The sequence below is a fragment of the Synchytrium microbalum genome (genome assembly GCF_006535985.1).
Source record: "Synchytrium microbalum strain JEL517 chromosome Unknown SmJEL517_scf0026, whole genome shotgun sequence".
In the NCBI taxonomy this organism is placed as follows: Eukaryota; Fungi; Chytridiomycota; class Chytridiomycetes; order Synchytriales; family Synchytriaceae; genus Synchytrium; species Synchytrium microbalum.
The window spans coordinates 296,142-315,269 of record NW_022158375.1 but is presented as its reverse complement, the minus strand read 5'-3'; the positions used below and the strand labels follow the sequence as shown (position 1 = coordinate 315,269).

Sequence of the window (19,128 nt, the reverse complement as noted above, 5' to 3'; positions counted from 1 at the left end):
ACTAGTGTTCTCTCTTCTTGCTACATTTGACGATGCAGCAACAAAAAAGTTCTTGTGAATTTGTGTTGGTGTTTTGACGACCTCATTAAATCACACAATTTCTGGTCGCAAGCATAGCTGATTGTAATTTAACACATCAACTACGTGCAACCCAGTACTAGATTTGCCTAGTCTTTGCCATGTTTCCTAGGGTAAATCATGTAAAACAATAAAGTTTTTCAAGACCACCCCTTGGAGCAGGTTGCCTGAATTAAAAATAAATCTAATTCAAAACATTCCCGCGAATCGCGTAAGAGTATGCCTTCCCAACAGGTATCCCAATACGCACTTTCCCCACTTTGCCAAAAACATATAACTGTTCTGGACTTCAACTATTCAAGCTCCCAAGTTTGCTATTTTTGGCTTTAACAAGCCAAACCAAACTAGTACAGCTGAATAAACTAGTCATTTCTGACCAGACTTTTCGGTAGAGCGATAGTTGGCTGATACCAAAAAAATATCATTTCCCAGGCTTCGAACCTTTACCATTTCCTACCAAATCCCTCTAGGCACTTCCCGTCATCAGATCGAACGACTCTCGCGTTCTCTCCTTAAGAGTGTTGAGCTCCCAACAACATGTTCGCTAGCTTAGTGTAGTTGGCTATGCGTTTGCTAAGGACGGTTATTGTCTCGAGCATTGCCGAAATGTTCAGCAAGGCGGTTCCCGAAAAAAGCCCCCCTGCAGGAGTGCGTTTTCAACAGCCAAAAGCACAACTCGCAGAGCCCAAGTGTTTGGAGAGAGGAATGAAAGTGTGGGCGGCTATTGACAATAAAGGTCAATGGAACAGAATCATTAAAACCAGCATGTTATAGTGATCGCACCATATTAAGGAATCCTAGACGCGTCATACACGACAGATCAGCAAAGCAACTACTAGTCGTAGTAGTTGGGTATGCCAGCGGCACATAGTTCAGGACTGTTGGGTTGAGTTCTACACACGCACACAACGAACAACTGCCCATTACAACAAGTTGCTGAATTCAGCACGCCTGCTTTTCAAATTTGCGCCAATGTGGATGATTTTGGCTCATCTATATCGTGGTATCCACGCCTATTCTTTATTCGTTTTGCGTCCCTACCCCTACCCCTGTCCCTGCCCCAATTATTACCCCTATCCCTACCCCCTTCTTTCTCCCATCTCCCTATCCCTAGTCCCTATTGGCAAGAATTTTTACCTCGTGGTGTTTTTGATCGTCCTTTATATCGATTTGAAAACCAATGTATTATAAAGTAGGCACATAATCTCGCTTGGGGATGTGAGACGAAGCCAAATGTATGCGCAACATGCACTTTATTAATCAAACTTCCTCTCTCGGGGTTTCCTTTTTGTGTTGAGCGTGTCCCGACGTTGAACGTGTTGAACGAACAACTGCCCATTACAACAAGTTGCTGAATACAGCACACCTGCTTTTCAAATTTGCGCCAATGTGGGTGATTTTGGCTCTTCTGTCTCGTGAGTCTTCGCTTCATAAGTAAGTCACCTACCAGCACATCACGCAGAGGTCAAACCAGCACGCCTACGAACGAAAGCTAGATCATACTAATCCAAATAATTGTTTTACTTATTGGATGTACAATCTCCACTCTCCCTCTCACCCTTTGTTAAATGGTAGAGCAACTCCCCCACAATATGTACCCAGTCTCAGTCCCCTGTTCAACTTTGTAACCTGTTCACCTTTGCAAAGTCAGCGACGACGACACAGGCATGTACAAATAACTTCATCGTGATCAACGAACGGGCGTAAATACCACTATGCCAAGTATGCCATATGCCAAATGACCACTTACAGCAAAATATGTCAAAACCATATGAAAACACGCTTACTGCGACGTATGTTCGTTGATGTTTCTGGTGGAAGCTGAGAGGTATCAGAAAAAGGAAGTAGGAGAAGGGCTCAGCTGTGAGCTTAAAGATATAACGTGAGAAACATGTTCATGGTAGCTCGAAAAATAGTCACAGGATGGTGGTGTGTCGTGGTGTATAAAAGTTGAAAGGGGATTCAAATCGCGTCGATTCCAAGTGAAATACCTCAAGGCGATTCAGGTCTGCTCGATTCTGGGGTGCTGATCATGGAGGTCCATTCTTGTTCAACATTTCAACACAGCAGACCGATGACATTCACAGGCAGCGTGTCGGCGGACCAAGCAATAGCCGGCTTCGTAGCAGGTGCGACATCCACCTTACTACTGCATCCTTTGGACGTGATCAAGATTCGGTTACAAGGTAGGAGAGATTTTCGAAAGTTTTTTCTCAATTCAATCAAGATTGTTGACCCACATAGTTGTATAGTCGATGAACGTGCTAGAAATCACGGCAATACGACTATCAATCTATGGAAGCAGATCCAGAGGACGGAAGGGATAGGCCGCGGCCTTTATCGAGGTGTCATGGCAAATCTCGCTGGTGCATGCTTCAGCTGGGGGCTCTACTTTTGGTGGTATGACGATTGATTGATTTTCTATCTTGTTGGTTCAATTTTATTCATCTTCATGCGTTCTTAACACGTCTAGGTACGGGCTCATAAAGGAGTACATGAGAGACGGTGCAAACGGCAAGTTGACTGCTGTGCAACATCTGACTGCATCTGCTGAAGCTGGAGCAGCTTGCGCTATAGTAACCAATCCGTTCTGGGTGGTAAGGAACCAACAAATCGTCCGATTGTTCAACAAACTGTATTGTTTATTCAACAAATTTCGCTCAGATCAAGACTAGGATGTGTGCTACCAAATGGAATGATCCTGGAGCCTACAGGTCCCTGTCAGGTACGTTAATTATCTTTACTTTTTGTTTTCGAGCATCATGTCATTGAAACAATACATATACAGAGGGCCTATATAAGCTCGCACGATATGAGGGAATAAATGGAATGTACAAAGGTCTTACTCCAGCATTGTTTGGAGTATCTCATGGTGCACTACAATTCATGGCTTATGAAGAGATGAAGAGCATCTGGGCAGACTTCAATCCCACCAAGAATGTCAACCACATGGTATTTTAGATGCTACGCCTGACGTATTCCGTACTAAACGTGATTGCTAACCAAGTCCATTTAGGGTACTCTCGAATACATTACGATGGCCGCTGCATCAAAGCTGTTTGCTACAATATGTACATACCCATATCAAGTCATACGGTCACGGCTGCAGAATCAGTACGAAGGCCGCAAATACACCACAGCGTGGGGTACCATAACCACCGTATACAAGAACGAAGGATTCACTGGATTTTACAAGGGATTAGGCCCCAATGTGGTCCGAGTCCTGCCTGGAACCATGATCACCTTTGCTGTATACGAAGGACTTTCAAAATTCTTTAGACAGTATGGCAATGGGGCTGTCGTTGGTGCAAAAATGTAAAGTTAAAGAAGCGTAGACGCATGTACATACCACCCAAATAGGGGTACAACCTATTATTCCTCATATTCACGTATCAATTTGTTTCATCCCACCGCGATGTTAACCATGAGTGCGTTCGTATGAGTTCTGATGTTATTACACTATACTCCTGGATCTATACTCCTTGAATTTTCCTAAAACAAAACATTAGAAACAGGAGTTCCCCCTTGTTGGTAATAAGATGGATCAAGACACAGCCAACCGACTGTTCGAAGTTGGAGCATTCGTGGTATTTCTGGCTCCTCCTCCAGCAGGAATCGACTTTGGAATCGACATGAACAGCTGGGAACTGGGAAGACGCTTTTCTGGATTGAAACTGATACCGCCTGGACTTCACTTTATACACTCTGGTGGCGTATCTGGAATAGGCCGCGTAGGATTCTTTCATTTCTTTACTGAACGAGAGGTAAGCTGTGCTTACGCTCGTGTACATCAACATTTTAGTATTTTATACACCTTTGGTAGATCGTTGTTGCCAATTGGGATACCGCAACAGAGCAGATTGAAGCTGCGCCACATGACTCAGACCAAGTAGAACGTCTCAGAGCTAGTAAGTGTGTTCAAGTTTCGTAGAAAGACAGTTTTGTAGGACGGTAGTCGGTTTGGAGCATTGAAGCCTGAAGCAACCTTTGTTAAATGATATCATAGATTTGCGGACTCTGGATTCGTCTCTAGGACCATACCCTTTGAATACCACTACGCCATCTCATCAATTTACGACATATCAACGATGGCTCCGCCTCACACAACACATAACACCTAATCTGTTGAGTCGAGTTATACCAACAGGCTATATCGGATCCATGACGTCTGTATCTCGGTTTTCTGACGTCGTATCGCCTTCTACAAATATGGAAACATCGAGTACACTGGCCAATACAGAGTGGCTCCATTTTACCTGGATAGACTTGAAGCGTTCTTTTCCACAAGGAGCATCGGGTGCTGAACTGACCCGATATAGTATTGACAAGAGCTATTTATTACGAAAACTGCTGGAAGGTCAATATTCAGACTATAAGGACTTGCTGGGAGAGCTGGAACTGTCATTTATCATTTTTTTGGTGGGCCAAGTATACGATGGTTTGGAACAGTGGAAGATCCTAGTAACCTTACTGTGCTCGTGCCATGAGCTCCTTGAGCTTCAAGTCGACATGTTTATTGGCTTTACAGGTACGTGTTTCCAAAGAGAATCCATCAGATCGAGCCTCTCATAAGCCCTCTCAATATATACGGTTTTGGGTATTTAGGTGTATTGCTTGTGCAGCTACAGGAACTCCCCGAGGACTTCTTCATCGATGCCTTGTCTGGTGACTCGTTTCTCCGGCATGCTTTACGAATGTATACATCATCAGTAGCATCAACAACATCCTATCATACTCCAATGCGTGCAATGCCACGTAATACCGATCTAGTACGTAGTATGGACACTCTTCTCGATTTTGTCGAGAATTACTTTCAGTGGGAGTTGAGAACAGAGGCTCGACTCGCTGCTGAAGGTGATGAAGAGGAGGAAGGAGAATACGCACCCGTTATTGTAAACTCTGATGATGACAAACATCATACGGATGGATTACAAAATACTCTGAGCCCTGATGTCAGGATGGATGAGGCGTAACTTTGCAAAAGTAGATTGTAATTTAGTAGCAACTGTACTATATAGAAACGAGAGCACATTTCTTTTTCTTTTCTTGGCTCTCTTCAAGTACAAAATTCGGAGCGATTTTATTTACTCTTGGCGAAACCAACTCTAGCCTTTCCGAGATCATACACGGTATAGTATTTACGCAAAAACACATCTCCGACGATCCAAAGTGGTCCTGCGGGAGCGGGAATCTAATTGACACCGGGCAGAATAAGCGCTCAAATTCTCACAACCGGTCCTTTCGTTTCAAAAATTCTACACTACTCTTACATCGAGACCAAAGAAACCAGAAATGCATTGGTCACCACCTCCAATTGGGCCCGCACTGACCTTGAGAATGTAGTCGGCGCCTATGTGAGAGAGGAATCACTTAGATTGAATGAGTTCCAAACATTGGCCGACATGAAACGAACAAGGACAAGGTAAGAAAACCTTTCAAAATAGAGACTTGCCAGAAAGAGTAAATTTGGTCCCGCCGAACTGAATGTCCAATGATGGTAGACTAGGGATAGCAGCACAGTCGACGATATATTGGCCCTGAGGGTTCTTCTTGCCACCAATTCGCTGATTGATGGCGTCAGCTTCTGATGTTGGTAATGCGAAAAGAGAAGAGCCTGTATCTATGGCTGCTTTCTTTGTAGTAAATCCAAGACTCTTGCCACCCATCAAAACGTCCTCGATCTCGACTTCCCAATAGCCTTTTCGGGTAACTGGAGCATAGGCTATAAAAAATGGATGATTTTTTGGTCAATGACGAAGTGACAAGACACAAGTTGTTTGATAGACCATCTAACGAAGATGCATTGAAGTAAATGACTCACTAATTTCTCCCGTGTAGTGGGCCTTGTCCATACCACCAAACACGATCTCTCCACTGTGAAGATAAACGTGCAAAAACATTAGAAAATTCGATGTGATATTTTGCGCGGCAAACATACCCATTGTCATCACCGTTAGTATTGAGCCAGACAGAAAAGAGTGGAGAATCGACCAACTTTTGCTGAATAGGTGCGAGTGTCAACATGGGAACAATTTCTGATTAGAAAGACATGCCTTTGATACTCACGTTGACCATTTGGTAGAAGGGAGGAACAACACGTTGGACAGCAATGTTGTCAAAGCCGAGTCCGAGAATTCCATCAAATCTCCCAACAGCGAAGGTAATACCTAAGGTATAGCTCAATAAGGTTGGCCGTTCTGTTTGAAAGTAAATGAAGAATTGTGCGAAGGTAATACCAGGCTCTTTGACGGATTCACCAAAGTCTTGATCTTCAATTTCCAAGTCGCCAATAGTCAACACATCCTGTTGTTGTAAAAAAGCAATAGATACATTCAGTAAAATTGTGGAGGCTGCGTGATTAAATTTGCTTTTCAAGTGCATCGTCTGCTGCAGCATTGGCAGAAAGGCGGGTTGTCCGACCCACAGCATTTCGACTAGTGCAATGTTGAGCCTACATTTGAGATGATTCCTTCCAAGCTACCTGTTCCGTATTGAATGGCAAACTAATTGATATATGTTATCGAGTAAAACGTAGAAGTGTTGAAATAGAGAGGAGAACTACCTCGGTACCGTTTGCTTTGAAGGTTGAAGACTGGGTGGAATCGAATCTGCGGTGCAACCAACAAGCAATGCTGCTACAATGGGTGGAAGGGACCCAAAGATTCGAGGAACCAGTATCAAAGACAACTGTAAATGGTTGTGGAGGAGAGCCGATGCCGATCTCTCCGAAGTACTGTAAAGATTTATATGTTAGACTTCAAACAGCATTGGAATGAGTAATGAATTCCTCCGAATGATGTGTGAATGAGGAGAAACTTGCTTGAGCATTCATAAAGTTGGTTAGTGGAAGACCGTGTTCAGATGTGATGTCTTGGGGTGCACCCATGTATTTTTGCTTCAAAGCAGCGGACGAGGCAGCAAACAAGGCTTCAGTCATGTATTTGGACCTGTCCTCGTGAGAGACTCGCTTCAGTTGCATTCTAGAGAGAGGAAGAATGTGAATACATTGTATTGTCAGACATTAAACTGACGCGTTACCTAGCGAGTTTAGTAGTAGGCGCGGCGATTGCGACACTTGCCAGGAGTGCCAGAATAGCAATGAATTTGACCATGTTTGCGACTATTGCCTATGCTGGTATGTATATATGGTTTATGTTTTGATTTATATTAACGACGATGACGTGTCACGTACGAGCAAGCGGTGCCGGAGTGGAGAATCGTACAGTAACGTGTCCCAATGTAGGAATATACATGTAATATGATTCGAGCATCAATGCACTGACAACTGATCTATGATTCTAGTTAATCGTTACTGGGTGTGCCAAGCGCGTCAAAAAATTGTAATTTCTTCTGCCACAACTTCGTAACCGAGTACCAGGATTATCAGTAAACTGTATGCAAGTCGACTGGTCAGAATTCACTTCGACCCAGGCGTCCACTTGGCGACGTCGAAATTTGTTGTCACAACCACTATAGAGGGGCGATGGGAGCTCGTAGTAATGACGAAGAAGAAGCAGCACCAGCCGCAGCTGCTACTGGGATTCAAATCAATACTCGCAGCGCAAGTCCATCAAGCAACGGGAATGCTATATTGGAACCATTACTAGAAGCAGAGACTCCCTCAAAGGAAATTGAATTGTTTGGCTATCCAATCTCCGTAATACGCACTTTTGCTTATATGGCCCTGAATGTCGCTTCCTCCATTGGCATCGTCATGACCAATAAGTGGGTCTTTGAAGTTTACAACTTCAGATTTGGCACATTCTTGACGATAATCCACTTTGTCATAACGTTCTTGGGTCTGGAAGGATGTGCTAGAAATGGTGTATTCGAGAAAAAGAAAATCCCCCTATCTGCTGTATTGCCTCTTTGTTGGTCCTTTTGTGGGTTTGTTGTCCTCACCAACCTGAGCCTTGTTTACAAGTAAGTGAAAGGTCTTGATTGTGTTGTACATTGCGGTGTGATTGTTGTGTATATATCTAGTTCTTCGCTTTATCGTGCGTTTACAATCGCATTAGTTGACCTCTTTTTCTGTTATCGTGTATTTACATATCCTCCACCTCTAGTTCTGTCGGCTTCTATCAGGTTTGACGAGCAACTGGGATCTCAAATATGTGTAATCTTACACACAGCCTCTCCTTTTAGATGGCAAAGGTGCTTACAACTCCATGTATCGTCGTCATTCAGACGTTTTACTATAATATGACCTTCAGCACTCCCGTCAAGCTGGCCTTGACTGTAACTTGTATCGGTGTCATTATATCTAGTGCCACTGACGTCCAGCTCAATGTAACCGGCACCTTCTTTGCTTTGACTGGCGTCCTCGTAACCAGCTTGTATCAAATATGGGTGGGCACTAAACAAAAGGACTTGGGCGTCAACTCCATGCAGCTTTTGTATTATCAAGCTCCATTGTCCGCTATATTGCTAGTCCCTGTCGTCCCCATACTCGATGACGTAGGAGCACTCTTTGCATACGAATGGTCAGTAGGGGCCATCGTGAGCATCATGATCTCGGCCATCTTTGCCTTTTTCGTGAATGTATGTATGATTGTCACGCTAGATGCTCACCTTATTTGAAAAGAAGCAAATCTTCAATCAACCCCCATTCTTAATCTGTTTAGATATCCATATTTTTAGTGATTGGAAAAACATCTGCCGTCACTTATAATGTGCTAGGACACTTTAAGCTGTGTCTCATTCTCCTGCTCGGATTCATCATATTTAGCTACCCCGTCAATCTGATGAACTTGTTAGGGATTGTCGTTACGTTAGCTGGGGTCTTCTGGGTGTGTTGCTGTTTCTGCTCGTTCACACTGCAGCATTTTTGCAACTGATAGTTGACTTTTCTTGTTTTGACCACTAGTACTCTGACATCCAGTTGAGAGCAAAGAGATGAAACCCCGCTTTGAATCATCTTTATTATTTTAGTACCTCTGTAAATATGGAAACAAATGACAGGAAATTAATATCCAATCAGTGAATCTTAGAATTTAGCGCCAATTCGAGGCGAAGATGTCAGCTTCTCCAGATTTGGTTTGACTCTGCCTTGTATTAGCTGCTCTATTTGCTGTCCAATACCTAGCAGGTCGACATCTCCATGCCTTTTGCCACATATCTGAATGCCGAAAGGCATTCCTTCTGAGTCCACACCTACGTGTTGTATATAGATCAACTCAACAGACAATCGCCTGTGTAGCTAATGTTCTCATCACGCACCGAATGGTATGCACAATACGGGATGCATCGTCAAGGTGAGGCCAAACGTGATAGAGATCCTAATGTACATATGGTGTTAGTGGGTCCCACAAAAGGAAACTCAAGAACTAGAAATGTTTACCATTCGAAATAGTTTCGCATCACGCGTCCATCGATCTCGGTGGGCGCCCATTGAGCATGAGGGAATGGGGTGACTGCACCAGCCTAAAGAAGGTTCAAATAGCTTAGTATAGTCAATGACTCACTCCAAGATGAAACCACTTCAGACTTACTGGACAAATCAAGAGGTCATATTTTTCGAAAAAGGCTTCGACTCGTTGCACAATTTGACCATGCTCATAGAATGCCTTGGCTCTCATAGCTGGGGTGATAGTCAGAGCCTCCCTCACATTCGACTGAGTAGGATACCCAAACAGATCAAAGTTTGCTTTATAGAAGGCATGTTGTGCTATGAACCCATCACCTCGCAAGCATGCAAAAGTATTAAATGCATCTCCGAGATTTGGCGTAGCTTCTGCGAGACTTGCGAATGTACTCGACAAGCCCTTCATTTTGGTCTGAAAGACTTTTCTAACCATACTTGACACAGGAGCAAACCCGAGATCCTCACTCATGGCTACGTTGAGAAGCTTGAGATCGATGGTCTTTAAATTCAAAAAATCATTTGGATTGATTCCTGGCCAGGAGAATGGATCTCTAGGGTCATATATTGCCATGGCTGCAGTCAAAAGTGCGACGTCTCCAACGCTTCGAGCCATGGATCCTTCTAGGGCTACAGAGGAAATTATTTTCGTGAGAATTGAAGTTCTTTGCAATGCCGCTGTATCTACTCTTGGATAAACTACCAAGTGGAGAAAAATGAAGATATGGCGACGCCGGAATCAGTCCCGGTGATGGTCTAAATCCTACTATCGAATTATATGCGGCTGGCGTCCTCAAAGACCCGCCCATGTCACTACCAGTACAAAGAGGAACAAGATCCAGAGCTAAAGCGACTGCTGAGCCGCCAGAAGATCCAGCTGGCGTGAGGATTGGATTGAATGCATTTCCTGTAGCTCCTGGGTATGGAAGATGTAAGCCAATAGTTAGACATGTCTTTGCGTGGAGTTGAAGTGGATTCTCAAATCATTGACCTTTCTATTGTATCTGGACATGGATCTTACCATGAAGAAGTGTTCTTGTATTGGCACCAGCTCCAAATTCAGGCGTTGCGGTTTTGCCCAAAATGATTGCGCCAGCTTCACGAAGCTAATTTTTCAGTAGACCGCTGAGTTGACAAGATTTGTATATCAAACACATGAACACGGTTTCTTTACTCTGGCGATGTGCCTGTCGTCCGACGTTGGTATGTTGTTTGCCAGAGTGCGGGAGCCCTTTGTAGTCAGCAATCCCTTCGTATTAGACAGGTCTTTGATGCCCTAGCAGCAAGAATAGTGAGATAATGGCGACGCACTTTGGGCGACACTGTGAGAATTCGTGAAGCCGACGCATACTATTGGAATTCCATGAAGTATTCCAAGCACACGTCGCCCAGAATTAACATCCAATTCAGCTTGCTTGGCAGCAGCTCTTGCGCCTTCTACGTCCAAGGTCCAGAAACAATTTACAGCAGGATTAAATTGGTTGATGCGTTCAAGGCAAGCCTCGAGCAAGTCTGTTTTGGGAAGAGAGACGAAGATCAATATATATTCAATGTTGAAAGATGAAGATGACCTTCTCGGCAGACATCCCTTCGTTGCATGGCAATTCACAAGGAGTACTCACCAACAGGAGACAACTTTCCTTCGCGAATGAGAGCAGCAAGCTCAACAGCAGATTTTTCAGTTAATGACATCCTAGTCAATCTAGTGAGCGACCGCTAATGGTTTTCTCGTGAATTTCTTATGTAGGTGATTTGGTCGCACGAAAATAATGAAAACGGCACAGCTCCAATATTTCCCCCAACCACAACACACGATTCATCAATTGCCCGCCATAAGAAGAAGATGGACGAGAATGGTCATGGTAGTAGTGCCATGGCAGGCCAGAACGCCCAAACTCTCGGTGAGACTTCAGTTTCTTTCTCTAGTATGCTGTGAACCGGCAACTTGGTGCTTGAAGACGATGAGATAGAGGCTAACACCTACACCGCGGTTTGAATCTCAGCATTGCTGCTCAAGGAGCTGGATAGAAAAAATCGTGACTCACTGGCTTCCAGCATTCTCACGATGACATCTTCTGTCGTTCCTCCACTGCCTCTCTCCGCAAAGCCTGAAGTGAATCAACTGGCATCAAGACTTCAGCAAGTAGAGAACCTATTGGTATCGCTTAAGGTCTCTGCTCCCCATGCTCTCCTTCCCTTGACTCCCACCGTTCACGTACGAATAACACGTTTTTAATTTTCACTCCTAAATGGTGCATTTCCCTAAATTCTCGTGTTTACCTAGTCTCTATCTGAACGTGTGGAAGAGCTTGAAAGGGGTATGGTAGATTCTCTAAATCGAAAACCACAGAACACGTATGTGAGCAATGCACCAGCACTGATAAGACGCAGTGACACATTGAAGACCATAGCCGAGTACAGGGAAGCAGGTGCGTAAGAGACGCTCATAGATTTTTCACCTTCGTTGTGTTGTTGAGCTTTCTTTCGTACAGCATACTGGAAACCTCGAATGCCGTCAGTTTCGAAAGACTTGGCTCGCTTCTCCCACATGTCTGATACAGATTCTATCGCCGCTGAATCTATAATTTCTCAGCCGGAAGAAGAAGTTGCAGCTCTGACGCAAAGGCTCGAAGTCCTAGAGCAAATCGCAACATTGGTAGCCAAGGACGGAAATGATGTTGAGAGTACTCCGAAAATCCTATCTTCGCCAACAATACCTAAAGACTCGGATGCCGAATCAGTAGCAAGTGTCACTGATATTGATACAGCGTCACTATTGTCACCCCGTAACGAAACCCAACACATGCAAGCTGGCTTGCCGATCGTTATACCGCAGGCTGCGATACCGAATACTAATATTATCTATCAGCACACGGAAGCGAGTTTGCCTTCCTTCGCTCTGCAGCCCAAGAAATCGCTGCAGAATGATGTAGATAGTGTGAACTCTATAGATTTGGAAGATTTTGTGGGTGCTGAGCATGAAGTTCTACTTTACAACGCACCCGCGAAAGTAGATCAGAATAATTTGCTAGAGGTACAAATGCACCACGAAGTGTCATATGACCATGCCGTGAAGGTCATATCACTTGTAGTGACGGCAAACGAGGATAAGAACTCGCTGCCAAGGTTGTCTCAGCCAAACTTGGATCTCGATGTTACATTCGACAGAGACGATCATAGTCGTGGAAATTCTGAACTTCGACATGAAAAAAGACGCCCATCGCAAGCGCGTCGAAACAAAGAATCTTCAGTTGACGTAAATGAACAATCAAATGATAGCAGTGCTAATGGTAGCGGTGGTCAATCTGATGGTGAAAGACGTAGCAGAGGTCAACGGCATGGAGGCCAAAGTCGCGAACGTGGCTCCCGAAGACATAGGAGCAGGGAAGATTCTCGACGCCATATGGGACCGAGCCATAGTGAACCACCGAGTGATATGGATATGCGACGGACACCTTCTGACAGGAGCACACGACCGAATGGACCTAGAAGTCATTCTAGCAGTAGAGATGGCGCAGCGCGCAGCGAAGGGCTACTGAGTATCAAGCAACGTGAGGACTTGGAACGAGGAGACCAAAATCGTCGACATCCAGAGGACAGGAACGCTCGCTCGAGACCTGCTCCTACAGAAGGAAGCCAGCCTATAAATAGTAAACAGACGTCGCAGCATGCTACACCACCAATTTATTCGGCGACGACTCGTAACGTTGGTAGAGGGGGTGACCATATAGATCCACGTGGAATTATCCCACCAAGTGCACCACTATTGTTGCCTGCGCCTGTCGCATCCTCTCATATAGCTACCGAATCTGCCAGCAACAAAATCAACGATATGGCTCGATTGAACAGAAAGGATGGGTCTGATAAAACCCTGGTGGGGCCTCAACGAGAGTCTGAGAAGCTCTATGCGGACGATATATTGCATGAAAAGCCTTACAACCCGTTCGCCAATCGTGACTCGTTGAATGTGAATGATTTTGTCTCTCTACAGAGACAGCAATCGTCAGATAGAGTTGTAAAGGAAGGTCAAGCAGATTCCAGGTTTTGGCGAGTGTTGTAAGTGTTTATATCTCAAGATTGGGCTTGGTGGTAACTTTAATTGTTTCGGCGTCTTGTTTTAATCAGTCTCAAATCTCTTTATAGCGGCTTTTTAAACTTCATTCGTTCGATTGTGACCTCAGCTTGGGGAATCGCTTATTCCGTGGAGCAGCTGAACAACCAGGCTTATATGGCGTATGGTTCCCGAACATTTGAGATTTTCTCAATATTGGCCCTTTGTATTGATGTGTTTGTCACTTTTATTTCTTCCTTTCCTTGTCTATGGATCTGTTGGGATACCAAGAAACATGATCCTTTTCGAAGGTCTTTCAGTGTTTGGTCCATTGTCGCAGACCATCAATTGTTGTTGGATGTCGCACCTCTGTTAGTACGTGTGTACTTTGTGCGAAAGAATCTCAATACACTCTAACCTCAACGGTACTTTTTTCAGCTCAATTTGATCCTAAAAGTGTATGGATTTCGGTTGGGGGAGATCATCCTACAAAGTGGACAAACAACATTAGGGAACGCGATCAATCTTGGAGACCTAGCCAGTCCAGCAAATCGGAATTTGTTGATGCTGGGCATCGTACGTAGCTAAACAAACTGAAAATAACAAATAATTCCGAGTATCCCAAACTGAATCTTTTTTCATCTAGTTTGGTGGTGTCTTGCTTTATACCATTCTTTCACACACCTTACGAATCTTTCGATTGATTGTCTTTCAACGAAAGTCGCTCATGCTGGGACTCATGGTCGTGGTGAAGGCCTTGTTGCTCATATTTGACCTTGTCACAAGCACATTATTGCTTTACGTGAGCCTTTTGTCTTTGGGAGCAAACATCTTCCAATACAGTTCGTAAGTTCCATAAATGTCGCCACAAAGTTTGCCACAATTCTAAACTTGACTCCCTTTGAAGGACCATTGGCTTGCTCCTTTCCGTTATTGCCGTTTCTCCTATAATCACACTGGCGACCAACACTCTTGTCAATATTCCGCTCCACTTTGCATTCTTAAAGATGCAACTGCAAGACAAAGTGGATCGAGGGACTGGGCAGCCACCCTCTACATGGAGGATTTTCAGGGTATTTGTTTCATAAAAGGATGTTCATTTTGTTAGAACAAGAAACCTAACCTTGCGGTTCTCATAGTCGGCTTGCCGCCGTGCTTTCCACCCCTTAATCGTCTCGCTCTTTGGAACCTACTCAGTCTATTGTCTGATTGCACTGGTCCAAGTGCTGAAGACGGTGGCAGGGTAAGTTTTGGCTTAAACAGCGTTCTCCATTCAACCTGACATCAAACTCATCAAACATTAGTTTCAACCTTCTTGCAACACCTCTCGTGATTCCTGGTGCTTCTGGCCTTGGCTCCGGAGGCCGCTATACAGGTAATAATTTGTTCGGAATTAGTCCAATGAAAGTGTTTCAATTCCATTTTTCCTAGTGGCGCTCATCGCATTGTCATGGCTGAACTTGGTCATGAACTATGGTATTGGAATTATCAGTTCCATTGGTTATTGGTTGTACATCTTTGCGATGGGCCTATTCGGAGGTCAAAGAGGGGTCAAGTACATTTCGAACCGAACTAGTACTTGGCGCAACGCTAATCGTTCACACTAAACACACTTGTAAAAAAACACCAGGTGTATATCGTATGGCGCTGTATTTTCTCAAAACTACAGTAATCTTAATACACTGTACAGCAATTCACTCATCCTCAAGCATTGTGGCATCAGTCGCGTTCGTGTCGGGTTTTTTGGGACTGGAAGATGATGTACCTCCCTCAAGTCCGTCAGTATTTTGTAGGCACTCAACTCCAATTTGAAAACGTGTCTTAAGGGTATTTGTGAGTCAGCCACTATTGTTCCACTCTCCGTGATATACAAGTGGAGTAAGATTGGTATGGTGATCGTGTTTTATTCTTGACTCAAGCTTGATCATGATTCTTAACCCCCACAGGTACAAACACTATAAATCATTATGACCCTCAAATCCTATGCTGCCCAAAAGAGACTGGAAGCGTTTCAAGGCATTCTTCACCAAAGTGTCAGTCATCATTGGCTGGACTTGATTCGAGACTTGAATCAAGTCATTGATCAGCTCTGTACCAGCGCAAGGCCGAATGACCAGCTTGTTGAGGACGTTGGCAAAGAGACGGGCCGTTCCTAATTGTACAAGAGTCAGTGTCCGCTTTATGGTGTCCAAACGGATGAGGTCATACCTGGAGCTTCTTCTTTCGAGATGGCGTCCAAGAGATCCATTGCTATTTGTGGCTGGATGGAACAGCTGGTCTCTTCGCTGTCCCCATGCCTAAAAGTATCAACTGTGTTATTGCAAAATCTCTAACAATTTCTTGGCAATGATAATCGCTGACTTACGTATCTTCGAGCCACTCAATCATTTGTTGAGCTGATGGTAGAGGCCCTACCATATCGTCCTTGTAGGTCTGATGGAGTTCGAGCATCGTTCTCATCGAGGAAATGAAAATCTAGCATTGAATGGGCTTGAGTTTGAGATCCAGAGAAATTTGCTACTGCTTACACACGAACCTCTGCTAATAAACGACGATGGTCACTCGAGGCATGAAAAAACACAGGAAAAAAATAGCTTAAGCACTGTCGTAATCTTGGATTTTCAGCAGTTTCCGGATGGAAGTACAGCAACACCAGAACTTCGAGAATCTATAAAATAAAACAATGCAAGCAAGATAAGAATCTTCGTAGTCAAACAACTAAAATCTCACCCACTTACTGTAGCATTGTAGACGGTCTTCAGCATTACTAATTTACATATCCCTTCAGCTGCAATGGTAGCCAGCTCTGGCTCTTGAGCTTGAAGAGATTTTTCCAAGAGTTTTACTAAATCATCTCCATCGGGGCTCTAAAGGCCAATTGAGTTGAGGTTCTTGTCCAGAGCACTTATTATCACGAAAATTACGATCGAAATGAGAAGACCACACACCTCCACTTCGGCAAAAACAGCCAAGCCATGCAGAGTTACTAGATCAAACGCTGCCTCCAACCCATCTTGGCGCATGGTACCATCACCATGTTGATATGCATATAAAAAGAGCGGCATACGTTCTACAGCAACTTGCTGTAACCGGTCTTGAGAGTTAGACAAACATCACGGTAAAGCCGCCCATGAATATTTCAAACAGACCTTGTCCAGCATGCAATACAAAGCGAGGCACCTTAGACCAGATTGACGCAATTCTTCATCTCGACTCTGTACGGCTGGCATTATATAATATTGCAAGAATGGTTGAAATGAGGCCAAATCGTGTCGGTCCTATAGTGAAAATTTGTCGACAAGAGCAGTCTGCCCACAAACCAACGTTGAACCTACAGTGTCTAAAACTTCGAACATACACCTGAGAATATCGAGACATTTGCGCATCTTGTAGATTCCTTCGTCTGTATCAGCCGGCTCATCTGGATCAGCAATCCCATACAATAGTTCGAGAATCACCCTGTTTCGAGCCATCGATAATAAATATAAGCAGACGATTTGAAACCAGCGTTCACAAAGCCTACCTTAGAAAGTCCTGGTCATTCAATGCAATCCTGCTCAGTACCTTCACTGATGTTTGGATACTGGATAGGGGCAAGTCGACATTGGCCAAGGTTGATCCTAATGAGACGTAGATTGAGTGATGTCCGATAGATGTTCGATGGACTTAAGAGCTCTAAAGGCAAGGGTAGATCATGGTCATACTCAGACATTCGAACATTTTCCGTCGTCCAGCTTCATCCGAAAAGTCTTGAGATAATGCAATCAGCAATAACTGGCCGACAATGAATTCGTAATAGACACGATCTTCGTCATCATTTGCATCATTCATGAGACCAATGTACTTGTTTATATGAGTGACGTGTTTCGACAAGTCTGGCAATATATCGTTTGCGGCATCGTACTCCTAAATTAGTAGCTCCATGAGTGTCGTGTTGCGAAACAAGTAGACTTGAATTGACGGTACCTGTGATTCTGCATGAAATTGGGCGTGAACCCGAATCAAAAAGGCGCTGTCGACAGTTAGGTTGTCCCACAAATAGTCTGTAAATTTGTAGACTGGGCGGTTAGCAAAACAAGCCTTCAAATTCCAAAACTGCTCAAATCGTGAATTTGGCGTACCATCGTAGGCAGCCGTAACATCAGGATTAGCCAAGAAGAATGCCTTCAATGCTTCTTCGGCACCCGAGCTCGATACCACATCCAGGCGTGAAAGAAACTGTTAAGAAGTAAGAAATCAAATGTTCAGAGTGAGACGCCAAACTAGGTGCCACACTGCTTTCCGTAACATACCACAAGCAAGTTGTCTTCTGCTTGCTTGATCCAACTTTGCCCAAGCATCTTCAAGCACGAACTTCGAACTCCAGAATCACTGATGGATAGCAAGGGCAAGTTTCATCAATACTTCATCCACGAAAGAGCAGCGATGTTGCTTACCGATCTCTCAATCCACAATCCAACAAACGATCACGACTTGCAATTGTCAGGATGCTCATATCCTCAATATCGGCTACAATTTTTGAAAAGACCAGTTTTCTAACTTGAGTATCGGTGTCTCTTGCTCGCTCCAAAATGTAGGGCAGAGTCCTGGCAGTAGTATGAATATTCCACAAAATTGTCTTTCGTACTTCCCTACAGTTGCAATAGATAAGACAAAATGAATGGAAATGACGGAAGAAGGGAGACGGGAGGCTACATACGCGCTGGTGTCTACTCTCATGAGTTCTAACAGAGACGTTTGGATATTCCAGTCTGCATCATCGTCACCAGACTTGAGGCAAAAAGTTCAGGAGAAGTCTGAGACGAGCGACAACAGGCTTGACAAATTCTGACTCCTGTGCATCTCACCTGAAATTTACATAGGGCCAAGGCTGCTTGTGCTCGAACACTTGCTTCCTTGTCGTGAGCAGCCAATACAAGTTTTCTTTGCAGATCAGCAAATATGTCGTCACTAATGTTGAATATGTATTTAGTCCGTGCATACGAAAATGGACAAAGTTCCTTCCAAACAAGCAGCAACATGCAGCAAAATACTTCAATACGACTTACTCAAGTTCGTCTAAATGAGAAATACACACAGCCAGTAATTGGCATACACGATAGCGGACAGTTTTATCCTTTGAGGCAATTCCTTTTGATAGTTGAGCTACCAAATATTCGACGAATTGTGACTTGGCTTCTTGTTGTTTCAAGTCTTCTTCATCATCACTTGCATCCTCGTCTTCTGGTACCTTATTGGCTGGATCTAGTGCAGAACAGCATGAATTATTGTCGAATGCCTTGAATAATCGATCAAACTAGTCCCTCTGTAAGCCACCAACAACAAATCAACAAAGAATCTGGTGTTTCAATGTTCCACAATAAGCAGGATCTGATATACTTAATTGGTCCAAGAAAGCAGCAAATAAATGTACTATGCGTTCTGCAGCTGATTCGCCCTTCTTTACTAGAAGAATCATAGTCAAGAACGCCCACACGGTTTTAGCAAATTCGGTAGCTGCGCGTCCGTGGTTCTGATTGTTCATGACATTCGAGGTATACTGCTTGAATAATGCCTTGACATGTTTACGCTGACTGTGGCCCGCTGTTGACTGGGCTTCTTGAAAGATCTTGCCAACCTCCATCAAATTGTTTTATTG

At 44.0% G+C, this 19,128-nt stretch overlaps 5 protein-coding genes across 5 annotated transcripts; 3 read left to right on the top strand and 2 right to left on the bottom strand.

Moving 5' to 3' along the window:
* Window positions 1-2,152: 2,152 nt before the first annotated feature.
* On the top strand, window positions 2,153-3,397 carry SmJEL517_g04182 (uncharacterized protein; the record flags this gene model as incomplete). The annotated part of the gene is made up of 6 exons (XM_031170110.1): window positions 2,153-2,264; window positions 2,331-2,478; window positions 2,552-2,675; window positions 2,743-2,803; window positions 2,867-3,030; window positions 3,095-3,397. 6 exons carry the CDS (start codon window positions 2,153-2,155, stop codon window positions 3,395-3,397), a joined length of 912 nt encoding a protein of 303 aa, XP_031023915.1.
* Window positions 3,398-3,617: 220 nt separating this feature from the next.
* Window positions 3,618-5,051, top strand: SmJEL517_g04181 (uncharacterized protein; the record flags this gene model as incomplete). The annotated part of the gene is made up of 4 exons (XM_031170109.1): window positions 3,618-3,842; window positions 3,902-3,986; window positions 4,085-4,606; window positions 4,684-5,051. The coding sequence occupies 4 exons, from the start codon at window positions 3,618-3,620 to the stop codon at window positions 5,049-5,051; spliced, it is 1,200 nt and encodes a 399-aa protein (XP_031023917.1).
* Window positions 5,052-5,513: 462 nt separating this feature from the next.
* On the bottom strand, window positions 5,514-7,190 carry SmJEL517_g04180 (uncharacterized protein; the record flags this gene model as incomplete). Its single annotated transcript, XM_031170108.1, has 9 exons — window positions 5,514-5,800; window positions 5,900-5,952; window positions 6,017-6,078; window positions 6,145-6,245; window positions 6,315-6,381; window positions 6,534-6,581; window positions 6,649-6,765; window positions 6,842-7,058; window positions 7,117-7,190. The coding sequence occupies 9 exons, from the start codon at window positions 7,188-7,190 to the stop codon at window positions 5,514-5,516; spliced, it is 1,026 nt and encodes a 341-aa protein (XP_031023916.1).
* Window positions 7,191-7,561: 371 nt separating this feature from the next.
* SmJEL517_g04179 (uncharacterized protein) lies at window positions 7,562-8,977 on the top strand (the record flags this gene model as incomplete). The annotated part of the gene is made up of 4 exons (XM_031170107.1): window positions 7,562-7,936; window positions 8,224-8,619; window positions 8,703-8,867; window positions 8,945-8,977. The coding sequence occupies 4 exons, from the start codon at window positions 7,562-7,564 to the stop codon at window positions 8,975-8,977; spliced, it is 969 nt and encodes a 322-aa protein (XP_031023921.1).
* Window positions 8,978-15,445: 6,468 nt separating this feature from the next.
* SmJEL517_g04178 (uncharacterized protein) lies at window positions 15,446-19,113 on the bottom strand (the record flags this gene model as incomplete). The annotated part of the gene is made up of 18 exons (XM_031170106.1): window positions 15,446-15,642; window positions 15,699-15,787; window positions 15,856-15,965; window positions 16,027-16,158; window positions 16,229-16,357; window positions 16,439-16,573; window positions 16,640-16,768; window positions 16,826-16,949; window positions 17,014-17,110; window positions 17,195-17,396; window positions 17,457-17,533; window positions 17,612-17,708; window positions 17,783-17,861; window positions 17,927-18,121; window positions 18,190-18,260; window positions 18,338-18,440; window positions 18,539-18,734; window positions 18,870-19,113. 18 exons carry the CDS (start codon window positions 19,111-19,113, stop codon window positions 15,446-15,448), a joined length of 2,406 nt encoding a protein of 801 aa, XP_031023922.1.
* Window positions 19,114-19,128: the final 15 nt, after the last annotated feature.